The following is a 27,910-nucleotide window of genomic DNA, read 5'->3' as shown; positions in this document are numbered from 1 at the left end:
ACTTCTCTCTATAAAATGAAAGTCTTTCAGCATCAGGAACTGACAAGGAAATAGCAGCTGTACTGATATAACTGAACCCAAACAAAAGACAAGATATAGCTTCATCAGAATCTCTTAAGGCATGCAGATAAACAGGAGAGGGTGGCTCAGAAATCTGGGGCAGGGAGTGCTGCAGCAGGAGCACGCCAGACACGCTGCAGAATATAAATGCCGACTCCTGGAAGAAACTTTTGCTCATCGTTTGTTCCAATCACAAAGACAAAGAAGCCTGTTCAGCCTCTAATTGTTTACTGCAACTGCAGATCAAAAGCAGCTCTGATCTGACGGGAAAGTACAGATTTGATCAGGTGTGCAGGAGGTCATTATTGCACCTTTTGTATTTACTTGGATGAAAGCCTTCCGATGCACATGCACAATCTAAATTTAATCTGGGGAATAAATCACATTATTATTAACACAAGATTCAGTCACACATGAAGACAGTACACTTCAAGCACATGGAGTGCTCATAGGGAAATCACAAAAAATGACTTATTCCTGATCAAACCCAGCTTTGCGTGATTGCATTCACTTGCAAAAATGACACAGCAGTTTTTGTTCCCCTCTCCCAAAAGCCCAAGCCTGATTGGTTCATGGGAGGGGGGAGTAAGAGGAAGCAATTTTGCCTTAGTCCTGGTGAGCATTGCCTTGTGGGAAATCAGCGTCGTGGCAGATCCTGTAATTAGTTCTGCTTGTTAGAAAAATGAAGGGGTTACTAATTAGCAAGTGGATGGCTTCTTGACTTGTTGTGCATCTTTTCCCTTCTTTCCTTGAAGATCATCATTATCGTCTCCAGGCAAAAAAAAAAAAAAAAAAAAAGGGGGGGGGGGGGCGCAGACAGAGAGGGAGAGAGATGATGCTCAGTCGTGCCTCTCAACAGTTTAGCTCGAACACATTGAGTCTAGATGGACAAATCTCAAAGGGTGTTCTGTCACGCTCTGACAGACAGGCTGCCGACTGTAAGCACGTGTAGGCAAACGCCTGGAGCTGTGCAAGATTTTGCTTTTCAAGTATGCTGAACAGCCAGGCAGTCTGGTTTTCACATATCTTTACATATACAGGCTCACTGATGCTTTATTTATAGTTTATCCACATCTACTACTTTTTCAATATGGAAGAATTTCTCATGCAAGAAATGTCAAATCGACTTAATGTCCCAACAAGCCAATCTGTCTGGCTTTTAATTCTTGGCTCGTGCACATTACTCTTGTCCGTGTTACCTTGTGACAACCATGAAAACACCTTGTGAAGGCCCTGCTTGTCATGAGTAGTTACATAGAATAGATAGAAATTGAAATTACATCACACTGTTTGATATTTACATTTCAAATGTTGATAATTTGCTATTTTATCGAGGATACCGAGGCTTGAGTGGCTGCGAGCATCCTCTGGCTAACAAATAGTCCACTGCATCGTCAGATAAAACAAACAAGGTGTAACTTATTTTTCAATGAGCTTTAGAGGAGGGCAAAGCCAGGATACCTGTTTCCCCTTCCTTCAATCTTAATGTTAAGATAACAATAACATATGTGTTGTATTGACACTCATGCCAAGCGTGACAGTGAACACCAGCATCCCCAGCCACGGCCCCTACGATTTAGATTTTGGAATCTAATTCCCTGCAAACTCTCAAGAAAAAAAAAAAAAAAAAAATCAGCCCTGAAAAGGAAATGAAGTGGAAATGATATGGAAAGTGGCTCATAAGATTTAGAAAAAGTGTAATACTGATTGCTTTTATCATAATTCACTGTATATCTAGGGTGTATTAAGGAGTATATTAAGGATTTGAAGGATCAAGCACAGCTATGATGGATTTAATCAAACTCCACCATTGGGAAACAAGAAAGTGTGTAAAAAAAAAAAAAAAAAAAAGGCTATTATTCCCCTGTGTAATTTGGCTTGGATGTTGAAGTATAAAGGGAGTGCAAATCAAAACCATCCAGAAATAGACCCCTTTTGTGTACCCAGATTGCATATGAGAAGACCTATAATCCGCCACTGATGTTCGAAAGTCAGGACTTCGCTTTCAGCGTTTCACCAACGTGCTCAGATTCCTCCGAAAGTCCCCTCTTTAAGCTGTGGGCAATTTGAGCGGTGAAAGCGGAAGTATTTCTGCATGATGTCACACTCTTCATCGATAATTCTCCGTAAGACAGCGTTACATGCATGTGGCTGCAGAGGGACATTTATCTCCCTCAGCTGATCCGCTTCCAAGAATGATCCTGATGTGACATTACGTAAGAACTGGAAGGCAGAGCTGCCGGTATTACAGAACACACAAACTCCAGAGAACATACTAATCTCCCTATGTGATTATTAGTCATAATATTTAACGCTGGCTTAATGAGCGACCCACGGCATAATCTCTATCTGGCACATTCACCTGTTCTCTCCTAACCCCCCTGACTTGCCTTTGAGGAGGGTGATAGGGAGTGAAATAGAATAATTATACCCTGAGTGTGCAGGGAATTACCCTGAAGATATGAAATGGGGAAAAAATTGGGTTATAGTTGAATAGCTCTGTGGAAAATCTCAGGATTAGCTCAGCTTTCCACTCTTTTTTTTTTTGGGGGGGGGGGACAAATGTTTAATTTCAGCTTCCCCATTTATTCTGTGGCTATACAGAGGGAAACTTAATATATGGTAAATTATGTGCCGTTAAACAGAAACAGTGGGACACAGTGGGTGCTGACATTCACACTGACTGCAGTGGTGGATTTTGCTGAAAATGACACCAGTTCCCATGCGAAAGTTAATTTCATTTGAATTAGTTTGTTCGTAATCAACAAAAGGATCGCAAACAATTTAATTTTCTTTTTTTTTTTTTTTAATCCAGAAATCTGTTCAGCCAAATGTTAACACCCGCATAAGCTTTCATGAACCACTGTTAACACCACATTCCTCCTTCGTTATCAAGATATTTGATATTCAATGCAATGCAGTGTCATTTAGCATGCAAATGAATCACTGGGTTGACAAGCCTGGAGGCCCTGTCTTAAAATTTGTATGTTTGCTCTGCATTTTTAAACACTAACAAGATCGAACTGGATAATTATCTGCATTTCATTTGGCATGATGCACTTTATCAATACACAGCATTCCTCCACATTTCAGATTTCCATGTTTCTGTCTGAAAACTGTGTAGGCTGTGAAACAAAGTCTTGATATGCTAAGATCTGAACAAAGCTTTGTGTTTGTTCCCTTGCAGTTCGAAACAGAGGGGCCTTAAGCGACTGATATTTCACACACACGTTTTTGGAGATGAAGTGAGTGTGGTTCAGTCAGGCAGTTGGTGAAAGGCTTTTGTTTCAAAAATAGACTGTGTTACAGTGCTGCACATGCCAAATAGGCCTGCTGAGAATGATAGCAGAGAACTGAGTGATTGTTGAAAGACCAGAGTCACTTTGGCATGATCTGGCACATACGCACCCTCAAAGGCAAAGTTATCACATTAAAACTGGCAGCATGAAACTGCAAGGCAAAGAGAGTTAGATGAGAAGATACATGTCATGGCCCATTTAATATTCAGCTTCAGCTAGTTTATAGTTAGCTTAACTTAGCACAAACAGCTCTGTCCAAACAAAATTCAACTATCAGCACAGATAAAGCTCACTAATTAACATGTCATATCTGTTTGTTGTTGTGTTTTGAATTTGTACAAATTAAACAAATTAGACACATGCATGCATGCCATGGCTAAGGCTAGCTGTTTCCCAAGCTAGCTCTGTCCCCCTGTTTTGCTAAGCTAAGCTAACTGCTCACTGACATCCCGAAATGTCAAACTATTCCTTGTACTTATCTTTACTATTTGGCAGTCTTCTAGATGGTTGACAGATTTTGTTACCTTTATAATCTTTAGACTGAGCCAGGCTAGCAGTTTCCCTTCACTTCCAGTCTTTGTGCTACGCTAAGCTAACCGTCTGCAGGCTATATCTTCATATTTACATTACAGTACAATAGGCATCATAGTGGTATCAATCTTTTCAAGGTCTTGGCAAGAATGTAAATAAGCATATCTCCCAAAACTTATTACATTTTTGCCTCTTCACTCTTTGAACTGCTTTTACAGTGTTTACCAAGACATGCCAGGAATTGTGATATGAGCCGACGTCCTTGAGTCAAATTAGGAAACTGACGTGACGTTTTTGAATGAATTTCAAGGAAATTCAAGTAGACAATCCAATCTTGCTCAGCTTGCGTCTGACAGTCAGCAGGCACAGCAGTGGGGAGGAATGTGTCCCTCAAGTCTTGTCCACTTACATCACAGTCAGTCATCACCATCACTGTAATGTCTCTCTCTATCGTCTTTTCATCTTGTCTGTGTGGTTGTGTGCGGCATGCTTCACATCTATGTCCTGTTTTCTCTTTCTCTCCCTCTCCCCCCCTTTTACTTCTTCTTCTCTCTGTGTTGGATGAGAAGGCAAGTCCGGGGGCACCAGAGGATGACGGCAAGTTGTCGGTAGGTCCTGTCTGATTGACACTCTTCCCGTCTGCTTCTGTGTTTGTCCCTGTTTCTGTGTAGACGTAGTAGTGTAACTTGTGTTTCTCTCACCATAGTGTGAACGAGACATGTACGCCGTTATCTCTAACCTCCAGCCTCCCCATGCACAGAGACTAGCTCCGTCTGTTTTCCGAAGCCTTTTTGCAAGTTACAGTTTGTACACGGCATGCAAAAGACAATCCAGGAAGGAGCATGTGTTTCGAAAAGCTAAGACTCTTTTAATGCTTGTATACTTTCCAACAAGCGTGCCAGAGTGTTTAGTTTTCATCCCGATTGCAAAGGAAGAAGATAAAACAGAGCAACAGAAGGAGAATCATCAGGGTCGCACCGAGAAGACACATCTAACACAAGCCCTGCCTTGCCTCCCGCTCACACCCATATTGGCCTGTGAATTAGCACCCGACACCTCCTGTGCCTACGCATCACCTGTGGGCAGCTGAAGGGGGACACACTCCAAACAGCTGCCGCCTGCAACTGCGCCTAATTTCCCACAGTTCTCAAGTTCAGCTTCGACTGCTGGAGTGATCTTGGCGAGGGTTGTTTTGGAAGAAAGGCCTCATATGCCACTTAAATGCCTCAACCCATGGGGCTGATATTTTTAAGAAGCAGAGGCACTTTGTGATAGTTTTACTAGGTTGCAGGTTCCGCTTAGGGGTTTTATGCAAAAGAGGATTAGGGAACCATATTCCAAACAGCTTGGATTAGAAATGGCTCTAGTACAGTACTTACAATTGATAGACTGATGTTAATAGTCAGTATATGTAATTTATAAGAACCAGTTGTTGGATCAAAGTTATGTCTTTTTTGCTCATAAGAAACATGTCCTAGGCAAAAAGTCCCATCCAGGCAGCAGGATGTTTGATTGACACCTTGTTTCTCCTCTCACAGGCCAGGCCTCGGCTTCAGAGGGGGGGTAGTTCCGCCTCCCTGCACAACAGCTTGATGAGGAACAGCATTTTCCAGCTGATGATTCACACGTTGGATCCTTTAAGTGAAGGTAAGGCAGTCAAGAGGAACTGTGCACAGCAACCCCGTCTTCAGTGATGGATTTCATATCTCGAAGTCTCACAGCACATACAGCACAGGTGTTCTTTTTTTCTGTCCATAATTGTCTATTTTCAGGCTGATCTTGCCTTGAACTTGTCTTCATTCTTGTCTTTTTCTCTTTAAATGACCCAAATCCCATTTTCTGGAAATGTGCATAAACCAAAAAAAAAAAAAAATTCAAGACGTTAACGGGAAAAGGTTTTGAGCACATTCAAGATGTTCATGCAGCGAACTTGAGCTCACATTCTACAAAAGCACCAAGCATCAGTGTGGTGTTTTTGTGAAGTTTCTAATTTAGTCCTTCCAAAAAAAACCATTGGTTTTCATTCATACACACTCCACGTTACGCATCCCTTGAAGTCCAGTGTCTCCACCACTGACGTTTAGAAATACTGCTTGAACCCCCGATATGCCAAGACTGAATTGATCCCTTTTTAAAAAATAGTCTGTTCGAGACAAGGTGAGCTTGCTGCTGTGTCAGAGCACAGCTGAGGTGGAAGATCATTTTCCTTTAATCCAAGATGAAGGCCTATTAGCTTAGCTAAAGGAAATGTAAAACGGCAGTGTCAGTGCTCGGCGCAGGGGATGAATATGTTAATACGCCGGCGGGAGGTGCAGTGTCATCCCATTCTCAACCCACCGCGAAAAGACGAAGGGCAAGAAAAATTCACATTAGTGGGGAGCAAGCAGGCAACAGGGACTTGGGGAGGGTTTGGAGAATTTGTCAGTAGAGTGTCTTCTTTTTTTAGCTTTCGTGAAAGCTCTCTGAATTGGATGTGGAGGCAGCGTCTCATGGCGTGATGAATCCTAATCTGCTGAAAATGAATATTAATGTTGAAACTAATTCTGTTTTTTATTCCCCTTATCCCTTCTTTAGTTTTCTCAGAAGTGTATTTACAGTCTATGCGGCTTGATAAAAAGCGCCAGGGTCAGTGTGACTACAAAACAGAATTCCACAAGGTCAGAGTGCCATTTGTAAGCATCAAACAATAGCCAGGCTTCATATTTCCCGTCTGGACGGACGTGATCGCATTAGCAGACGTCTGCTCAGCAGTGAAAAGGCATTTCGGCTTTCTCCGAAATGACTGCACATTCCTTGAAAGCCAAACCTGGAATGAGTCAGCTCAGGAAAGATTAATAAGCTGTGCCGAGACGGACCTTAAAGTGCCCATTAACATGCATCAACGCATTGTTGTACACTGAATCCGAGGCGTCCCGTCTCTGAGTGTATTCATCTCTCCATCTCAGTGATTAAAATGTAAATCATAGCCTGCTGGGGGAATGGAAGTCTGTTTGGCCAGTCGTATATGCACAAGAGAGGGTCATACATTGCCGGCCCCGCTTCTCCTCGGGGAGCCATTTGTCATTTGGTCCTCTTAAGGGCATCAAACATGCTCTGATGATGGCAGACTGGAATATTTACTCCTTGTTTGACTGCATGAAGATTAATAGAGTGGGTTATACATTCAAAAGCCACCTGTTTTTGCTTGTGTTTGGGTCTGAATCACGACCAAGCATCTGAGAATTCATGTCAAAATTCATTTTCCTATGTGTTACTGAGTATGCTGTTTCTTAATAGTGGGTTTAAAATGGTCAAACAGGCAAATTCTGATTTAGTAGCAGAAATGCGAGGCTGTTACACCAGATTTGACCGATGAGTCTTTTGACAAATTGACTGAAAATGAATGCACCGAAACAACAACTACAGTGTGACATGACTTGAGGACTGAATTAATTGCAGCAGAGAACAAAAGCTCAACACTTCGGGCTCCAGTTTGATTTGAATATATTATTTTGAAATTTCCATGTAGCACGGTGGAAGTTTCACAAGCTCCGCTGAACATATAACGCTGATAGTGGTGTTGACTACGTTTTTAAAAATGCACTCATCACACGCCTCGTTCGTTCAGCGCGTTAAATAATTTCATTGATCCATTACTGTAAGGGCCCGATAAAAGTCGGCCCCATTCAAGTGACTGTGTTCTTTGCACATTTACTGATTGAATTAATGCAAAGGAGCGTTTTTGTTGATGAGCTCATAGCGTGGCGAGCGACGAACAGGTGCACTCATCAAAGACGGGGGCTGTGATGCTTGTCCTCATGTGCTCTTAGGCTTGAAGTGTAGCCCAGCGGGGCCGCGGGGCGGGAGCTGGCAGGACTCCATCCATACATTTTTCATAGATATTCTTAAAATAAAGTCGCCTGCGCTTCAGAGCCAAAGGAGAGTCTGAGGTTTTGTTGCTAGTACTGGGAACTGGTTACCTTTCAGTTGTGAGGCTTTTAGAGTCGGGGTAGTTAGAGGTGTGTGTGTGTGTGTGTGTGTGTGTGTGTGTGTGTGTGTGTGTGTGTGTGTGTGTGTGCGTGCGTGCATGTGTGAGTGTGTGAGTGTGTGAGTGTGCATATACGTGTCTGTGTGTGTATTTGTATGTCTGTGTGTGTTTGTGTTTTGATGGTTTTTCATGACTGTTCACTCCTTTATTGTTCCCTTCTTCCTCCAGTATTTGATCTGTATTGTGGCTGATTGGACGAATTGAAATTATGATTCAAATTCCTTATTTTATTGTATTATATTACCCTGCCACGTGTTGTTTTCACCTAGTCATTTAATGCAACACAAGTAGGTTTAACTTTTGCAACGGTGGCCAGACAATATGAAGTCTGGCCAAGCTTTGAAATACTTTTGTTTTAGGTGTCTGAGAGTTTGTGTGTGGCTGTGCTGTGTGACTCTTTTAAAGGCATAGTTCAACATTTTGGGAAGCGCGCTTATTCGATTTTTTGCTGAGAGATAGTTCCAAAGATTGCTGCCACTCTCATAGCTGTCTTTTAAATATGAAGTTAAAGCTGGCCCAGCTTAGCTTAGCATAAAACTGGAAGCAGGGGGAAACAGCTAGCTCTATCTGAAGGTAAGAAAATGCCCCTAACAGCACCTTAAAATCAAATTTATTAACTCCTTATATTCTGTTTGGGCAATCCTTACAAAAACCTAAGTGTAAAAATGACAAATTGTGTTGTTTTTATGCTAAGCTAAGCTATTTCTCTTTGCGGACACAGTGACTTACTGTCCACCACGATACCTCTGTTTTTACAGATTAAAGACGCAAAATATATATTTAAAACATTTAGAGAGCTTTAAAGGGAGTAGGTGGATTTTCTCACCTCTGGGCACAACCAAGCTAGCGGATTCCCCCTGCTTCACATCTTTGTGCTAAACTAAGCTAAGCTAAGCTAACTGCTCCCTTGTCCCAATTTCACATTTAGTGTCGAGCCGTCAAAGTGGTATCAATCTTCTCATCTTGGCAAGAAATCAAAAAAGCACATCTCCCAAATTATCAAGTTATTTCAAGTTCAGATCATTGGATTTGAACTTGGACATAATGGACTCTCATCTTGGAATAAAACCTATCAATGATTAAATGTGGGCTATCACACTAAATATCACCTGGATTTATCTTTTCTCTGTTTCTGTCTTCCTATCTCTCTTTCTTCTACTGTCCCCTCAGAATTTGCTGACTCTGGTGAGTTACTCCTCTAATTTCTGTATCCTCCCCCCTCCCAAAAAAAAAAAAAAAAAATCTGTTTGTTCTCATTCCAACAGCCTGGAGGCAACTCTCTTGCCCGACGTGTCCCCTATGTATACATTTCCCAAGTGCCGCTGTATTGTATGTCAATTCTGTACTGTCCATCTCTGCAGACTCTCTTCTTCAAATACCTCATTCTCCTCTGTGGATGTATTCTCCCTGGAAACCCCTCTGTAACCATTTCTGCATTGTTTTCCCCCATTGTCCCCAATCCTCTCTCTCCTCTTATGACCTCCATTTAGTTCTAGCTTTGTATTATTGCTCTGTGTGAGACAGGCAGAAACCCAAAAGGAGTGATTTGGGTTTTCCCTGTCCGTGTTGTCCTCCAACTCCTGCTTTGTGAGGGTCCTTTGCCTTGCAGACGCTTAGCTAAACATGCCAGCGGTGTCGGAAGAAGACGGAGTATCACGTCCTCGGTCTCTCAACTTGACAGCGTTGTGCTTAGGTCATGAATTTGTGTCTTCTGCAGATGGAGAAAAGTTGCCAGCTGTTTCTTCAGTCCTCCTCACATGTCCTTCGTCAGGATTCAGAGTCAGTATAGTCTGACAGAGCGATTAATGGCAGCGGACTAAAATTAGTTTCCCTCGACAGCCTTTTACAATTAGCTGTACCCACCAAACTGTTATTGATTTAAATATTCACATGCTCCCCGAGCGATAGCTGTTAATTCAGCATCCAAATTATGTCCGAGAACAGCAGCTCTCTTGTTCTTGTTATCGTGAATGCCCTTCAGTCTAATAACAGACCTTTAATCCTGCATGCTTTTCATTGGAGAGAACATTGTAAAGGTCTGGTACAGTAAGTTCCAGGCACAAGTGCCCGCATCTCTTTTTCCATCAGTGTGGAGCTACAAACAATATCACTTAAGAGTGGCATCAAATATTGAACTACAAAGAGAGATGGGGAGGGATAAGGGCAGAGTGGCTCTCACTCTACTGTCTGAGCTCTCAGTGGATGGCTGAAACAAGCCTCCTAAAACAGCACTCAGAATTCAGGGTGCATGCATGCCTTTGGCTCGAGCCCTGCAATAAGATTTATCACTCCGAGATCTGAACTCTGGTGGTGAGTCTGTGCATATCCATAGCTGAGGTTGACCTCAATCTGGCATATAACCACAGAATATAGTAGTGGTACACTGATGAAATGCATATATTTTAAATAACCCTAATGTTAACCATGTTAACACCACTGCTCTGTGATGATGTAGTGCAGTGCTATAAATATACTGGTCCAGACCACATCGGACACTTTTGTCAGATCATTATCTCACTTAGATAGACTGGAAAGATCGCTCACAATGCCAGTGTGGCATCTTTGTTGACATTTTTATTGAGCAGGCTCCGTACCAAAGTCCCCCACAGGCTGAGCGCAGAATGGGCCAGGTCATGTGGGTAAACCGTGATCCACCCATGTTGGCAGACAGCGTGCTTATTGGGTAAACTGGTGAGACAAAAGAGGGCTGCTGTTTCACTGGAGGTTTTCGATGCAGGCACGGAAGGAAATTTGCCAAAGGGCAGCGAACGAGGTTTATCAGTGTGTATAATTTTGTGAGAGTGTAATTCATATCTAAACAATATGAAATGAATAAGCAAATGAGGCAGCAATCAAAGAAAAGGGAGCATAAATTCTGAATTTTCTACACTGTGACCATTATTTTAAGTCATTCAGAGGTAAATCCATTTATCAGACAACTTTTCCAGTGTGCCTCATACTGCTGCTCCCCCCTGCCAGCAGTCCTGTCTGTGTGGTGACCCAGGGCCCCATTGATCACATGGTTCAATAATGCACTCACTTTCACTGACCTCCCACCCCTTGTACAACGGAAATATATTTTCCATTAATGTAGATGTATTATATTGATATTCTTCTGTAGTTTATTCTTTATTTCTTTCGATGTAACACTGTTCTTACATCTTTTATAGCAGTAGATTACATATAACACTAACATCAGGATGACTCAGGCATGTGTTTGAAATGGCAGCATCTTGCGTAGTGATAATATACTGTCTTTGCAATGTATTAAAACATAAATGAGACATGGTTTCATCAAAGCACACATTTATTTTTCAGTGTTTGCCGTTAATCTTTGAATTCAGGAAAATAGATAATGTCCGGTCATATTTTGGAAATAAATCACAATACAGGCTATTGGCATGACAGTTGTTATTTTTTACAGGAAGAGTTTGACATTTTGGGAAATATATTCATTTGCTCCTTTGCAGACAGTTAGCTTAGCACAAAGACTGGAACCAAGTGGAAACAGTTAGCCTAGCTCAGTCTAATAGTAACCAAATCCACCTACCAGCACCTCTAAAGCTCGGCGCTTTATGATTCATTTTTGGGATCCAGGCTGGAATTAACCACAAATTGATGTTTATACTCCAAATTGTACTAAATGAACAAATGAGATGTTGTGGCTGTTTCCAGCTTTTGTGCTAAGCTAAGCTAACCGGCTGCTGGTACCACCTTCATTCAAAAGGACAAGTATGAGTGTATTTCTCAAAACTCGGCCTTTAATGTTCATAGAGACCACCCCTTACCCCCACATTTTTATTTTTTTGATAGATAATCATACTTCCAGTATGTTATGTAACTGTAACCAGCAAACCAGCACCCATCTTTCTGCCACACCACCAACACACACTCATACACACACACACACACGCTCCCCCCTCCAGGCTCACCCTGCGCCGGGTGGGTGAAAGGATCAATGTTAAAAGCCTTTTTGCTTCAGCACAGACTGTGAATTTCCCTGACACCCCAACCCCCAGCAGACAGAGCGGGCATGCACACACACACACACACACACACACACACACACACACACTTCAGCCCTCAGCTCACCAGAGGTTTAGAGGTCACGCCACAAGGACAAGAGGGCCCCCGGTAAACAACAACATGGCTCCCTCTGTCCCTGGTCGCAGAGGGCAAACAGACGACTGTGCGGGCAGTGATTGTGTCGTGGGTTAATTGGCCTCTGAGCAGCCTCAGTTAAAGGCAAGCCTTGCAGTGATAGTGCACTTCAAACCCAAATCGCGTAATCATATGGGATTGAGGCACTTGTCTGGGAGTGCAGCAGATGAGCAAGACACTCTGCAGCGGGATGTGTTTTCATCTCGTTAGACTGTGTTTCCAGGGCTGCCAAGTCTCGCATTTGGCATGAGGTTGGCATCATAATCCTCTCACATGTGAGTGGAGTGGTCGCCCACTGTTGGGCAGAGTTTGATATTAGTCTGAGTGCATGTGCTTGTACTATAGCACTGTATGCCGACTGCATGTACAAAACAAGAAGCCTGTGCTGAGGAGGAGGGTTAATGGGTCAGTTTGCCCAGATGATAAAAAACACATTTCATTGACTGAACCTTTGTTTAGCTGGGAAGTCTCTTGATGTGAATTACTCCTTTTACACAAGTGACCTGGCCAGTATGGCAGCTTTCATCTGTAGCTTGAGAGGTACAAAGAAGAGAGCTTGACTGTTTAAAATAGTTGAACTCGTCATAACGTGTTTTGAATGTGGCGTTGGGTATGAAGACAGTGTTTCAAATGATTTGTAGTTAATTTCAAGCATAATTTGCATAATATGAAAATACAGCCTCTTTGTACCGCACCATCAGCACTATTCATCTTGATGATCTACTCTAGTAGCCGTCTGAGACAGGAGAAAGCAGGTAGACAGGAAGTTACCAAGAATGTTATCGCTTTTCCAGTGGTGTGAAGCATGCCGACAGTTTTGATTCGCCATTGTGATAAGACATGGATCACAGTCAGCTGTGTTCATCTGTGATCAAAAGAAGTTCCCATGAAAACGGATCACCTGGGCAAATAAAACAAAAGTGAAAAAATAGATGTCTATTTTGTAATTTGGGTGAACTGACCCTTTCAAGTGGACACTGTGTTTTGTACTTATAAAGTATTGCTACCGAATCGAGATGAGAAAATATTGTTGCTTTGGTTTATGTGGCTGTAAACACCAGTGCCTTGCAACAACCAGCAATATTTGTAGCAGCTCTGCTATTATGTGGCCAAAAAAACTGTTGTTGGAGAAAGCTGGACAGAGCAATGCTAAAAACCAAACCCTCACTCCGTCACTTATTACTGTTGAAACAGCCTCGTGGCCCGCTGTCTTCTGTCCTGCTGCTTCACGTTCAGCTGTTGCTGCAGGTTTGAACTCCCGGCTAATTCATCATGCAGATGTGCTGACCGTCTATTTACCGTAGCACCAAGAACTGCTACAGTAAGGGAATCAAATTAATTGTTCGGGTTTCATTGTGGAAATAAAAGGCCGAGTCATCAAGCCTTTGAATAAGCTTGCGTGCAGAGGAGAGGAGGACTCATCTTTTTGTTGCATGTTGACCCAGTAAATTCTCTTCTGACTTTCCTGTCCTGTTTGTTTTCTTTTTAAATATATCTTTGTATGAACCTCTTTTCTTTTTTTTTTTCTTTTTTAGCCTACTGAGTGCCCCTTCCCCCCTCCATAAATCTTGCAAATCTTCTCTAATAGCCCTCTAACCTGTGCCATTGGCAGGCCCTTTATCAGACTGAGCTACTGTAACACTATAATGTATTTGATTTGTAATCCAACCTTTGCCGCTTTGTTTTGCACTTATGCAGTGATGACTTGGAGAGCCGTTGTCTTTCTGTATGTCACTCCTTGTGCCCGTGTGAGTGTTTGTACAGTATGTGATGTAGAAGCAGCGGACCTGTCTTGTTCTGTCATGTTCACTCTTTTCCTTTTCTCTGTGTGTTCGTTGCCTTACCCTTGTCTTTTGCTGTGATGTTGTAGAGCTTGGGACTTATGGGAAACTAAAATATTATCACTCAATGACTGAGGAAGGTAAGCCTGAAAGTTTTCACTTGATTCTTTCAGTCAGCTTCTGTCATCCCTTCTTGGTTTTTCTCCATCTTAATCATCAAACAGCACCTCCAACTGCATTTTTTTTTTTTTTAATTTGTTTGCTTGTGACATACAGTTTTTGGCTTTTAAGTTTGACAACCTCTCTGAGATTTCACTGACTTAAGTGCAAATCATGGTCGCCATGCCATTTTTTTGAATTTACTTTTTATTCTCATTTTTATTTTCGCCTCATTTTTTATTTCTGCCCACAGAATATTGTGTGTCACTGTGTGTAGTGTTTTCTATGGATTTTTATTCTATTTCTTGACAATATTTTAAAGAAACCGAGAAAATTGCAGTCATATCTTGCCTATGTTTGATTCTGTGAGAAAGCCACTGCTTCTTCTTTGGGTTCTTGGTCAAATCTTAAGACATTTCTCAGTATGCAGGCTGGTTGAACCGCACATAAACACGCACACACAGCACAACATGCCATCCCATGCCCCACACTCAGACAATACAAGCCACAAGGTCTTCTTTCTTTCTTTCTTTCTTTCTTTATCTTTTCTTTTTTTCTTTGGCCCTGTTACCCATCTGCGTCGCTGAGAAATGCATCATCCATGCCTCAGAGCTCACTTGGAGGTTCCACTTGCACCAGCAGCGGGTGCACACACGTAAGATGTACGTTGCTGAATTCGGCAAAATGGAGTGACTCATCCACCCGGTGGTTGCGTAACAGGCAGAGCTGACAGCGAAAATGAGCGGCTGTGTAACGGCAGCGAGGGAAGGGCTGGTTATTTCTTAAAGACTTCACAAATGGGTCATCATTTTGCACATTGGGTGGCTCTGACAGTGTGCACGGCTCAAATGGACCTCCCAGGAAACATTTTTTCCACACTGCACAGACATTCACTCAAGAATAACTTGATCTTGCTTCGCTGTTAATTTTGAAGCTTGTGTCTAAACTCGTCTTTGTGCTCACTTTGATTCAAGCACCTTAAAGGAAGTTTCTTTTTTGCCCTCAGAGCTGAAGCATTATGAAGTTTCAAACCACACCCTGCAAAGACAAAACACAGGCACTACACATTTGATCAGAACAGTTAATGTCCTGAATGTGAATTTTTTTTTCAAGTAGTTTAAAAAGTATTTTACTATAGAAATGCATGGCAACGAGAAAACTACATCAAGTTCAAAGTAGCGTGTGAGATAGACACAGCCAACCTCAGCTTAAGCTAAAACTGAACATAGTTATCAATCATTCTCCTAGCTGTCTGTAAATGGAAAAAAATACTCATTTTGATGGACATTTTTGGAAATCAGTTTGTTATTCCACATTGAATGAGACATTAGCTAAATCCAGGCAGTTGGAGAAAAAAAAAACATGGCTGAATTCTTGCTAAAGCTATCAGCTACAATTGGGAAATTCGGTGCTGTTTGTCTACCTTTTAAATCACATACCTAATGATATTATAACATGTAAATGTATTATATTGATGTCAGTAGCTTATACATCTTAATAGTAGACACAATAATAACATTAATAACATTAATAATAACAATTAATAACAGACACATGGCAAAACAGAGGTGCATTTGATTCCTGTAAGCTGGACTGTAAACAATCAAAATGAAGTTTTATTGGTTCATATTGGTAGATGAGCTTAGGTTTAATGTACATAAATTGTATGACAATATGTTTTTGGTGAAATAATCAGCCTATAAAGGCATAAAACGAAGGCATTACAGCCTTCCTCTGTCATGCTGTTTGCATGTTGTGTGCATCGTCACTGCTCTCTGCGATTTGTCGATCTTCGCGGAATCATTTTCACAGCTGGGACTGAATGGTCCTCATGCCACAGTGGTTTCCTCGAACATTTCAGAATTTCCTTTGAATACGTACACCAGAAAGCACAGCCCTGCTGCCTGCATATCCAAGCAGAGGCAATGATCTCACACCTACATCTCGAACGCACACACACACTCACTGCCATACGACTGACAATGACCGCCTAAGGTGAGTGATGTCACGGCAGAGGAATGTGTGATGTCGTCCTGTGAAAATGTACAGTATGCGTGCGTGTGCGTGTGTGTCTTTGTGTGTGTGTGTGTCTGACAGAGTGAGAGGCGGGGAGGGGCTGTGCGTTGCCAAACAATGAAAAGACAAAGTGAGAGAAAAATAGTGTTTGCCGAAGACAGATGAGTGAGAAAAACAGGCGTGATGGAGAAATGCAGAGTGAGACAGAGGAGACGGGAGGAAGGCCGGCAGTGACTTGGGGTGGTTAATGATTTTGCCAGAAGGTCACAGACAGTGTTGACATGGTTGGGCGGAGTACGAATCGACGCGTCACTGTGTCAAGCACTGACAAATCAGCCGTGCGCTCTTAAAATGAAAAAGAAAAAAATCTTTCACATTGATTGCAGCTGGCTGTTTGGGAGGAGGCTGGACACGCATGCAAAACCTGACACGCAGAGGAAGTCGGTGAAATTAGATATGGATACATGACAGCGCTGAGGTTCATGATGCGCAGGAGGGTTTCCACCAAAAGATCATGATACACTTATTTTTTTTTTTTTTGTTTAAACACTGTTTGGTTTCAAATGCAAACACTGAGGGTTACTGCTGCTCAATACGCCCAGCCTGCATAGCCATGCACTTTTAAAATCGTACTTGTATGACATGGGACCATAAAAACCTGCACCTGATTTTTGTGCATTTGGACTCATATTTCTGCCCCTCTCAGTACTGCATTGTTGTTCATGTGTGTGTTGTCGGGGGACTTCAGGCCGTGAGGATTTCGTGGAAAGTCATTGTTCCACAAGCCAGCAGCCAGTCATCGTCAGGCAGAACTGGCTTGCGTGAGCCATTATTTGTATTGTCAAGAGGGCACGCTGCTTATGTAAGACAAGCAGGTCATGTTCAATTAATGACTGGTTTCAATTCAGTCTGCTGTGTCACAGAATCGTGTTTCCAGTATGAGGGGATTTATTGAATCAATAAATGTTATCAGTGAAAATATATTAATCGCCACCAGTGATCACTGATTAGGAGATGATGTCATGCGACAGTATTTGTTTTTTCTAAAGCTTTGCACACAGCTGTTGTACCTAAAAACACAAGACACTTAAATACAAGTAAAGCTAAAATTTAAGAGCTTTGAGAGTGGTACAGTCTGGTGCTTCCTGTCTCAATATATGGATATGATGTCTTAAACCGATAAATTTGTTGTTTTTGATCTGCTGTGATGCTGTCCCCAGCTAAAACTTTGGTTGCTTTTAGTTCCCCGCTGGCCTCTGGCATCTCTTGTGAGTTTGAAAGCTGAACAGGAGCAGATCTGACCTCCAGCAGGCAGATCTCGTCACAAGAGATTCCCTCCCTGCTGGCTTTTCCTCCACCGCGGACCAGGACATTGCAGGATCATCAGTATATGATATGCGACGTCATATCGACTCTCGATGTTGTTTGAACGGCAGTTTTGTGTAAAGCCACCGCCCCCGTGTGCGCTGTGCTTTTGAAACGTGGCCCGTCTGGGGTCAGAGGTGACGGCGAAGGAGCTCTGACTGGGACGAGGCGGAGAGGCTTTGAAGATGCTGCGGCGCGCAGCTCTCTGTTCTACGTTTAACCACTGTGGCAATTCTGTTGCAGGTAAATTTCGAGAGAAGGCGTCCATCCTTCACAAGATCGCTAAAAAGAAATGCCAAGTGGAGGACAGTGAGAAGGCCAATGGAGTAGCAAGCCGATCAGGTAAAAAGCTCTTTCATGTTCCTTAGATGTGATATTTTCGGTGAATGCACTTTCTTACTGAGAGTGAGATGAGAAGGTTCATACCGCTCACGTCTGCACGCTAAATATGAAGCTACCCCCAGCAGCCCGTTAGCAATCTTCTCATCCAGCTCTCGGCAAGAAAACAAATAAGCTTATTTCCCAAAATGTCAAACTATTACTTTGATTAAATACCAACTGATTAGTCACAAAGATGAGTTTGCTGCTGCTAAAAGTCCATGAATAGGCATTACCTGGCTTAACATTCCTTATATCAGTCATTAGGACGGCCCACTGAAATAGTTAATAAGCATCACATCCGATGTTAAACAAGCATGACATTAGCAAGAACTGCCAAATTGATTGCAACTGTTGTCTTCGAGCAGTATTTAAATCAATCGCTGTCACTGCCGAGTGTAATTTATGTGTGTTTTTCACTTCAAAGAGCACCGGACCAAAGGATAAACAGGAGGCCAGACGAGATGCTTTCAGGGCCACAATGTAGTCAGAGCAGCAGAATCAAAGCGAGACATAGATGTTCCTCAACAAGGCGAAATTATGCTAACAGCGCCGCATTAACATATTACCATCTTAATCAAAATGCACGACTGGTAGTCATCACGGTGTACTTTACTTTCCAGGCCTCACGTATGTTAAAGTTGGTCTGCGGTATTCATAGTAAAAGAAAATGGACTGTCAGTGCAGTGTAGCATATGATACGTGCGATTAGATTCATATCCAGTCTTTATCCTGTAATGTCACAGCATCCAAGTGAGGGAGTGAGGTCATGTGTTGTACGATGGCGGCTTCAAGTCACATTATCCATCTGAGAATCTCTCTAATTGTCACAACCACACTTGGATTAAAGCAATTTCCACCGCAATTATAGTTTTATCATCTGATTACATGGCTCTCGGCTCTTTGGATTTTAATAAGGGCTGTTAAGTAAGTCTGGCCTCAAATGAAATGGAGCCGTATCAGCTACCAGGATATGACGAGGGAGATGGGTGACAAACACAGCCTCAGACATGCACATCCTCGTCACACACAGAGAGAGCAGCACTCTTTTATCATCACATTCAGTTTTAAAGTCTCTAAATGAGTCCGGTGAGTCTTATTTAGAGTGACATCACTGTCATAACTATTTTCCACCTTAATATAAAATGGAAGTATTAACAGTTACTCAGTCAGCTGGTGGATATTTAGATCAGTTGTCAAACGGAAATGACAAATATTTGCTGCTTCCTGCTTGCTGAATGTAAGAAAATCCTTATTTCTCTGTTTTATGTAATTTAAAAATTGAATAAAGGTCCAGTTGGTAAGATTGAGGTGCATCTATTGGCAGAAAATGGCGGAAATGGAATATAGCATTTATGTTTTCATGAGCATGTAATAAGAAAAAAATAAGAATCATTCCCTTTCACTTAGAATGAGCTCTTTATATCTACAGAGGGAGCAGGTCCTCTTCCACAGAGTCCACCATATTGCATCATACTACTGTAGCCCAGAATGGACAAACCAAACCCTGACTCCAGAGAGAGCCTTTTGCCTCTTTTTTGCATTTTTAGCAGCCACCATAGGGGAGGGTGAGCGCAAGTTGTATTCCATTGGTTGCAAACTCATCATGAGACGCCACTGAATCCCACACACCGGACCCTCAACTAAAAATAGCAACACGACAGTGTAAAAATACTCTTCGTTATAATTAAACACCTGCATTCAAAATCTTACATAAGAGTACACACGAACAGCAAAATGCAAAGAATATCAGAAGCGCAGCAGATCCACCAGAGCAGCGTCAAAGCAAAGCAAAGCTCTGCAACTCTGGAAAACTCATAATTCATCAGTTTCATTGATAAGTAAAGTATTCTGAAGCAGCTGGTGTCCATAGGGTTGAAAGGGTTAACTGCCTGTCGTTGCTGAGGTGCTGTCTCCCACCCCTTTCCATGTCATGGCAGCTAACGCTCTCATGTCCATTTGAGGCAGTGACAGCTTTTCTTCCTCGGAAAAGCTTTTCACTTTAATTATTCTTCAATCTTCCCACAGATAAGAACCTCCCAAACAGCTCCAGCGTGGAAGTGGAAGTGACACCACCCATGAATGGAACGGCAGGGCAAGAGGGGGAAACGGTAAGAAGTCACGGCACGCACATGCATGAACCCCCCCCCCCCCCCCCAAAATTTAAAAATATTTATTCAAATTCAGCCACTAGCCGGCTGACTGGGTCGTGTTATGAAAAGGCAACAAAACTGAGAGACAGATATCAAAGTTAGAAGAGACATTTATGAATATTTTATGCCTCTCATCTGTGTCTATGTTCCACCTTGAGTGTGATTGATGCAAAGGTTGCACTGACTATGGCACAGGTCACTACTGCTGATAATTTCCCAGCATGCACTCGGCGAGTTCCTCCATCTTCAGCCAGACCTGCCAAAGACCCGCCTCCTCCCACTGAGTTCTGTAATCACACTCCTCACTCACCTGCTGCTCCCCGCCACTGGGCGCTCGAGATGAACACACTGGCACACATGCCTCAACACACACACACACAGACACACAGACACACACTCTTTGACGTTCAGCCAGGCCTCAGGATGGCACCTGCAGCAGTTGTGCTGGCATGAGTGATGGCAGTGGGATGCAGCGACCCGCCGGGCCAGCAGACGGTTCTGAGGCAAGAGGGCAGCGATTCAAAGTCGCACACTAAGAAGGAAGCGGGCGGAGGAGACGGGCGTGTCGGCCATATTGCTGCAGGATCAAAGTGCCGCAGCTGAACAAAAATCAGTTTCCTTTTCAATGACCGTATTGGCTGGTTTTTCTGGATTACGACATTATGTCACAAATGCTTGGTGGGTAGGTACATGCTTTATTTCTCGTAAAGCCATTTGAATCCAGCATGGGAGTGATGGACCCAACAACTACATAAAGATGTACCTAAAGTATGCCAATACATTTAAAGCCTTTGCATAATAAATGCTGCCTATAAACAGAAGCAAAAAGTTGAGTTGAATCTGATTTTTAGGATTGTATCTTCAAATGATTCTTCTCTTACATAATACTTTTCAAATCTCCGCTCCACACGTCCACGTATTCCGAATATTTTTTTCCTCAAGGCCAAAAACTAATTTCATAGGCTGTTTTCTGGGTTAATCTGATGCAGTTTACCTTGATTCAAGCCACTAACCCATGATATTAATCTTTTTTATTTTATTTCAGCCGACCTTGTATTGCAAGGATTTGTAAACGGCTTTTCAAATGAACTGTAACATGACCAGTAGCTTTGCATACAAAGGTCTCCATGAAACTATAGGGATTTTAATCTTGCATGTATCCCCGTTTCAATCAAAACCCAATCCTTGAAGAATATGATCCGTCTGCACGTAGAAAATAGGTATTGTAGCACTTTAAGATACAGCAGTCTCTGGGTACAGACTGGTGTGGAAGGATATAGGAGGTTCTCAGAATAGACTGCACAAGAAACTGCTAAAAGATGAGCCCTGATTCGCTACATGACCATGTGTATTGATCTTTCTCACTGCACCGAGTTGTTTTCAGATTGATCTCTCACTCTTGGGTTAATAATAGCCTTTACTGATCAAACTGTCATCACTGCCCTGAAGCTGAAAATATTTTGAATCTAAAAAAAAATAAATAAAAAATACAGGCAGCCTACTGAAAGACCATTTTTAGACTCACCTCGAAACTGAACTTTTTGAGGTGAAGGCACAAAGCGCGATAGATGGAATATAGAAACACCTTTTTCCAGGTGGTGATTCACTGAACCTGCAGGAGCCGGACGCTTATCGGCATGCCAAAGTCTCACATGCCGCTATTTTTAGAGGTCTGTCCCACAGTGCACCTGTCTTTGTCAGCTAGGAAGTAGCTGGAAACAGTTCACACCTTCATGTGACGCCAGAGGCCCCGTCATACTAATTGCTCAATTCCTCCCGGATGCCTTGGTAACCAAGAATGGGGAATAGGGAGATAGTTAAGGTCAAATGAAAATCTTGCACAGTTTCCCCGCTCCCATTTCTGTTGTTAAAGAGCTGCGCTGACAGAAAAGATCATAAAACGTTCTCCAGAAATTAAAGTTTATTTGTCATTAAAGCTGTATTCTATAGTGTAGAAGCAGGGTGAAAATGTATCTTGTTCTGATTTTATAATGCTTCTTTTAAAGATAGATGATGATCACATTCAAGGTAAGACTCAACTTGTCTTCCTGTGCCAATATATTCAAGATTTTCAACATTCAACACACACTTTGAATATTTATAGGCTCTTGCATTCACTTCTTCAGATGACATACTAAACTAAGGAAATTCATCATAACCAATGGTTATGAGACATCCAATGTGTTTTATCACAACTAAAACCATGTATGCGTCGTGCCTTTCAGGATGCAGGTGACATCAGGGCCCTGTTTGCTTTTCTTTGGCCTAAATAGTGTGAGGAATTCATATCCAGATGGAGGCTCTGTGTCAAAAAAGTAAATCCAAATAGCAGATGTCGATATTCACACCATGACAGCTGTAACAGTGACGGAGTCTGTTCCGAAAAGATGAATCCTCTGTGTGAAACAATGGGACACTTTTCATGTGACACTTGTAACAGCCAAACTGTTCAAAGAAATGCGTGTACTTTCTGAAGAAAGACACTGAAGTATTTAAAGGTACCTGGTGGACTGTGCAGAAAACCGAAAAGGTTTTTTTTTTTCCCAAAAACATGAAGAAGGATCTAACTTATCCTCATGTGTTCTGGAGTGGAAAGTGGAGGAAAAGATCAAAGTAAACTCAGAGCGATGGCTGCATTCCCTCCGTTCCATGATGCTAAAAATTGGATCAACAAAACAATGCAAATGCATCAGGGTGCAGCCTCATTGCGACAGTGCTTACGACGTGTGTGTGTGTGTGTGACCATACAAAAAGTGTAAGCACTGCCTCACACCAGGTGCCAGCGCACACGCTTTCCTCCGGGAAGGAAAAAAATAGCAAATGTCACACCTCCCCTCGCAGCTCTGTGGTGCATGGTAAAAGTCAGTGCCTTTAAGCTCGGAGTTGGCAGTGTTGCCAACTGAGGCACCACAGGGCAGGAAATGCCCCCAAGGGGCTGGCATTTGGAAACCATCTCAGCGAAGGGAGCTCCAGCTCTATGGGGTACTTTAGCAGAGAAATCAAGTAAAGCAAATCATAAATAGACAAATGACAGACTCATAGTGTGCAGCGTCAGCCAGAAATAGTCACCTGCAGCAGTCAACATATCCATGAAAGAGCTGCAGGGCAAACTGCAGTGCAACTTTCCCTGCTGGACCGTAAGAGGAAGCTGTTCCTGTGCCTCTCGCGTCTTTACATCTATGAAAAGCAGAGGACGTGGTCCAGAATCGATCTTCCTAAAGCCTCATGTTTTGGGTTTTTTAGGCCTTTTTAACAGGCAACAATGCAGCCATCTGGACATGGAGAGGAGGAGAAATCAGAACGCTGAGGCTAAGTGATGCAAGCGCTGCCTTTTGTTTGGCAGCTCTGATTACCAAGGTTACCAGGCAATACTCAACAGCAGTAGCTGTCACAGCAGGATAAGCACCATATGATTCATGATTTGTGCGTTAGCCAGCTTTCAAGATTTCTGATTCACTCTCTGGGTACGATGTGATTGAAGCTGTTGAGACTTAAATAGTTTTCTTGAGAAAATTATTATTTACTGAACAACATCTGTTATCAACATCTGCCCTGCTGTATGTCTTTCCATCCCTGTCTGTCTTTTGCACTCCTTTATCACGTTTTTTTTTCCACACCTTGGCTAACATCACTCTCAAAAGGGCAAGAGACACATTCTAGGTCATCAGTGTGTTCTGCTCAGATCTGCATGTGTGGACCTGCTGTCTGCAGGTCCCCACGGCTCCGTAGCATGCTGTATAATTGGATACAAAGGGACCCAAGATGTCTTTCCGCTCTCAGAAGACTTTGTTGTTGTGCCATTAAAGTTTACAAGAACCAGTCTGCTTTTGCAGAAGTAGGCACAAAAGCGGGTAAGGTAGGCTAATGCTGTGGATGCAGAGACAATTTAGTCGTCTGAGGCAGCGGTGCCAGAATATGTCATCTTCAGACAGTGACAGCTTACTTCATGCTGATCTGCAGAGAGGTGACAGTCTTTGGCTCACTTGGCATTCCAGTGGCAGGTCCAATCAGACCCCGGGGGTCTGCCAGTGCAGCCGGCATCAGCAGTCAGCAGTGATGAGCCCCTGATGACTGGAGAGGCAGAGCCCTTCAGGCTCGGCGCAATCTCCCAAATCACAGTCATCAGACTCCTCTGTCTTAAGGTCACTGCAGAGCAAAGGCACGTGCACATCCAGGTCCTGCCATCAATTTGTGCAGACCTCTGTGCTGAAGTGCTTGTGTTGCAAGAGTGCTGCCTGCCTCTCTGGATAGTTGCTATGGAGAGGTGTATCCCAGTGAGACAAGTTATCAAGCTAAAGGAGACACTTGGATTGTAATGAATTTTTTTCCCTTCATCCCTTTAGGAACATGCACAAAGCATGACTCAACTCAGTGAGCTTATTTATTTCACATTTATCTGATATTCCCAGATGGCAAATTAAACAGCAAGTGATTACATTATATGGCATGTGGACACCCAAACATGATTATTTGACAGCCCCCAGACCAAAAATGAACACAATTGCATTTTTTAAGGTGTGCTCACCCATTCTCATGAATGTTTTGTAACCTTTGTCTCCTTTCCCTCTTTGGTGTTTCCTCTCAGGCTGAGGATGAGGAGGAGGAGGACCAGCCTCTGAGCCTGTCCTGGCCCGAGTCTGCCCGCAAGCGCTTCACCTACCTCTTAATCATGCCCATTGTCCTCCCCCTGTGGCTAACGCTGCCTGACGTCCGGAAAGCGGTGTGTGAGACATAGTTCACCAAGAAAAGCAAGAGCGTCATCACTTTTATCTGGATAAGTTTGAAGCCCTGATTCACTGAATTCACTCTTTGCTCTCTCTTCTCCTTCTTTATCTTTCAGTCATCAAAGAAGTTCTTCCCTGTCACCTTCCTGGGTGCCATCTGCTGGATTGCATGCTTCTCCTACTTAATGGTGTGGTGGGCTCACCAGGTACACTGTTCACTCCCCGGGACGTGACATTGTACAAATAACTGGGTGTCATGTGATCATGATGGCAGGACATTATAAAATCCCAATGCAAGCATAATCCTTGTCAAAAAACAGAGACGCAGTCAACTCTTCTCTGCATTTCCTGTCCTTGACATTTAAAATGAAACCGCATTCGATAATCCACCCACTCATAATTAATTACAGCTGTCTTATTCAAGACAAAGAGATTGTCAGAGCTGGAGTTTTGTCACCTCCTTCACCTCCCGAGCATCACAAGGAAATTAAAAATAGCTGGAACAAAAGATTAGGTTTTATTTACCACTAATCTTAGATTCCTTTTTTTTTTTTTTTTTTCCTTTTTTTGCAGGTTGGAGAGACCATTGGGATTACAGAGGAGATTATGGGCCTGACTATATTAGCAGCTGGAACCTCCATCCCTGACCTCATCACCAGTGTTATTGTGGCACGCAAGGGGCTGGGTGACATGGCTGTATCCAGCTCCGTGGGCTCCAACATCTTCGACATTACTGTTGGGTACGCTGTCTTAGCGTGATTTGAGTCTTACCGTGATGTCACAGTGTACCAACACACCTCTAAGGCTTCGTTTACCGTTGAGATACTAGAGGTTCCCTTGTAACCACTAATACCTGTGGTGTAGTTTTTGATTCAGCATCATGTTTCACCCACGTGTTTGTGTGTTCGCAGGCTGCCGTTCCCCTGGCTCATGTGGTCCCTTTTCAGAGGCCTCCAACCGGTGCAAGTCAGCTCCAACGGCCTCTTCTGTGCCATCGTGCTCCTCTTCCTCATGCTCCTCTTCGTCATCATCTCCATCGCCGCCTGCAAGTGGCGTATGAGCAAGCTGCTTGGCTTCATCATGTTCATGCTGTATTTCGTCTTCCTGGTGGTCAGCGTCATGCTGGAGGACAAGGTCATTACCTGTCCGGTGTCCGTCTGAGGACCTGCAAGGACCTGCTTCCTCTCCCTCGTCACTACCACAGCCACCACCGACACAACCATCCTTCTTGTCCGCCATCGCTCTCACCTGACCTTTGTGATCCTTTAACCCGGGACTAAAAGAAGAATAAGGAGTAGACAAGAGAATCATACAAAAAACTATGGAATCTACCTATATTTCCAGTCAGCAGGTGGTGGTGGGGAGGGGTGAAACCAACAAGGGCACAAGACTTTGGCTTGGCTGGTTTTGCGTAGCCCGAACCTGAGTGGATTTTTATTTATTATTATTATAATTGGCAGTTTTGTGGGTCGGGGGGGAGTATGGCTGTACCAGCTAAATATAGAAGCATTATGCATGCCATTAGTGTCACTAGATGAGCTGGAACCAAGACTACACCTGGACGGGTTGAGGAGAATGACCTCCTGTGGGAAAACAAGAGGTGCACTGTATAAAACTGTCAATAATAAATGCAGTGGCTGAGCTGAAATTGTGAGCATATTTTAACACACGCACACACACACACACGAGTTCAACAGACAAAGATGCTGTCGCCGAGAGTGAATTTGTGGACGATTTTGTTCAGAATGTGTTTCCTGTCTGATGGTATTGAGCTGAGAGACTCTCCTGTGGGTTTTGCACCTGAGCAACAAGGGATGAAACACTCTTGCTGGGCAGGCGAACTTCTTTGTTATTTCTTATTTGCAAATTCGTCATGTGCTCCGTCTGAATGACGAGTTTGCGCTTCCCCTCTTCCCTGCCGGATGTCATTTTTCACCACTGAATGTCTCCTCAGAAGATTTTATTTTATTTTTTTTAATTTTTGGATTCATTCTCATGAAATACATTAGAAGTAGCATTAGATGTACTGTAGCGATATGAGTTTGTAGAGTCTTGACAATCTGCTCCTCTTTTTTTTTCTTTTGCCACTGAACACCACGTTCTGATTGTACAGAACTTTTCATGCTTCACACACACACACACACCGACTGACAAAGGCGAGAAAAAAAAAAAAGCCTAACTGAAGTTTAGCTTCTCAAAATATATGCTAGCCTTCAATATCTTTCACTGGTTGGAAAAAAAAAGGCATGAGTACTTTAGGCTCGTTAAAGTTCCTTAATGAAGTCAATGTCAAAATAATACATTTGAAAAGAAGTTAACAGTGTTTAAGCGTCATGGTTGATTTAGATTAGTCAATGTGTAGTGCTTTGTTCACAGTAGAACTGGGCTCAACTCACCGGCTAGTCAAGCTCCCGGGTTCGTAGTTCCAAGGAGTCAACTGCATGTAAAAGTAGAGACTTGGAGGTGAATAATACCAATCAACATTTAAGAAGTTGTATCCCAAAGTGTATACTTTTTCCAAACATGTTTCTTAACTTCTTAATGCAAACCACTGCTCAGTCTCTATGTAGAAAATGTCAACATGTATGGTCAATGATATCTATCAAACTTGTGCAATTTCTTTTCTAATCAAAGGTGCTTTTGTGTGCATGTGTGCAATCTGCATTTGAAGTCATCACACAATGACCAATCCATATATTTATCTATGACTAGAGGTTATACTTACCAGTATTTTGCAACTAACTGCAAAAAAAAAAACAAACAACAAAAAAAAAAAAACACCGATCTGTGTTTTATACTGGAGATAGAAATCATAATCACAATCTCTCTTTAAGCTACATAGAATGTGGAAGTCACAGATTTAACAGCAATATACCGTGTGTGTCGTCGTTAAGAATCGCATCCCCCATGCGTCTGTCCTCCCGCTGTCCTTCCTGTCTGAAACCCCACGAGAAAATGCGCGTGACCGCTTCGCCGCGAGCGCCCCCTTCCTGTTAGAGCTGGCCAGAAACACCCGCTTTACCTCAACACGACCTCTGTACAGCAGCTTCGTAGGAATTAACTGTAAAATAATAGTAAATAGATTCTCTGAATGTGTGAGGAAAAATGCATGCGAGGAATTTGGGCTGGTTACCCACCGACTGTACAGCTGAGCTTAGACAAACTATATATGTTCACTTTTATGCATCCATTCAGAAAGAAACACCAAGAACTCATTTTACTTTGTAAATATAAACACCTGTTTTATTTTTTTTTT

At 42.7% G+C, this 27,910-nt stretch overlaps 1 protein-coding gene across 17 annotated transcripts in view; it reads left to right on the top strand.

Annotated features, from left to right (window-relative positions):
* The window catches only part of LOC143317349 (solute carrier family 24 member 2), a 40,378-nt gene extending 13,519 nt beyond the window's left edge, over positions 1 to 26,859 (top strand). For 4 of the 17 annotated variants that reach the window (XM_076725464.1, XM_076725465.1, XM_076725466.1 and 1 more), the window contains exons 3-12: positions 4,452 to 4,498; positions 5,429 to 5,537; positions 9,088 to 9,102; positions 13,949 to 13,999; positions 17,643 to 17,741; positions 19,806 to 19,888; positions 24,516 to 24,650; positions 24,771 to 24,860; positions 25,228 to 25,394; positions 25,566 to 26,859. In XM_076725464.1, coding sequence (XP_076581579.1) covers positions 4,452 to 4,498; positions 5,429 to 5,537; positions 9,088 to 9,102; positions 13,949 to 13,999; positions 17,643 to 17,741; positions 19,806 to 19,888; positions 24,516 to 24,650; positions 24,771 to 24,860; positions 25,228 to 25,394; positions 25,566 to 25,815 — 1,046 coding nt within the window. In that variant the 3' untranslated portion in view covers positions 25,816 to 26,859. The remainder of the gene's footprint in view (positions 1 to 4,451; positions 4,499 to 5,428; positions 5,538 to 9,087; positions 9,103 to 13,948; positions 14,000 to 17,642; positions 17,742 to 19,805; positions 19,889 to 24,515; positions 24,651 to 24,770; positions 24,861 to 25,227; positions 25,395 to 25,565) is intronic. The other 13 variants (XM_076725471.1, XM_076725472.1, XM_076725473.1 and 10 more) reach the window with 8 other exon arrangements.
* Positions 26,860 to 27,910: the final 1,051 nt, after the last annotated feature.

Source organism: Chaetodon auriga, chromosome 24, assembly GCF_051107435.1.
Source record: "Chaetodon auriga isolate fChaAug3 chromosome 24, fChaAug3.hap1, whole genome shotgun sequence".
Taxonomy (NCBI): Eukaryota; Metazoa; Chordata; class Actinopteri; order Chaetodontiformes; family Chaetodontidae; genus Chaetodon; species Chaetodon auriga.
This window is presented reverse-complemented; position numbering and strand designations above follow the sequence as displayed.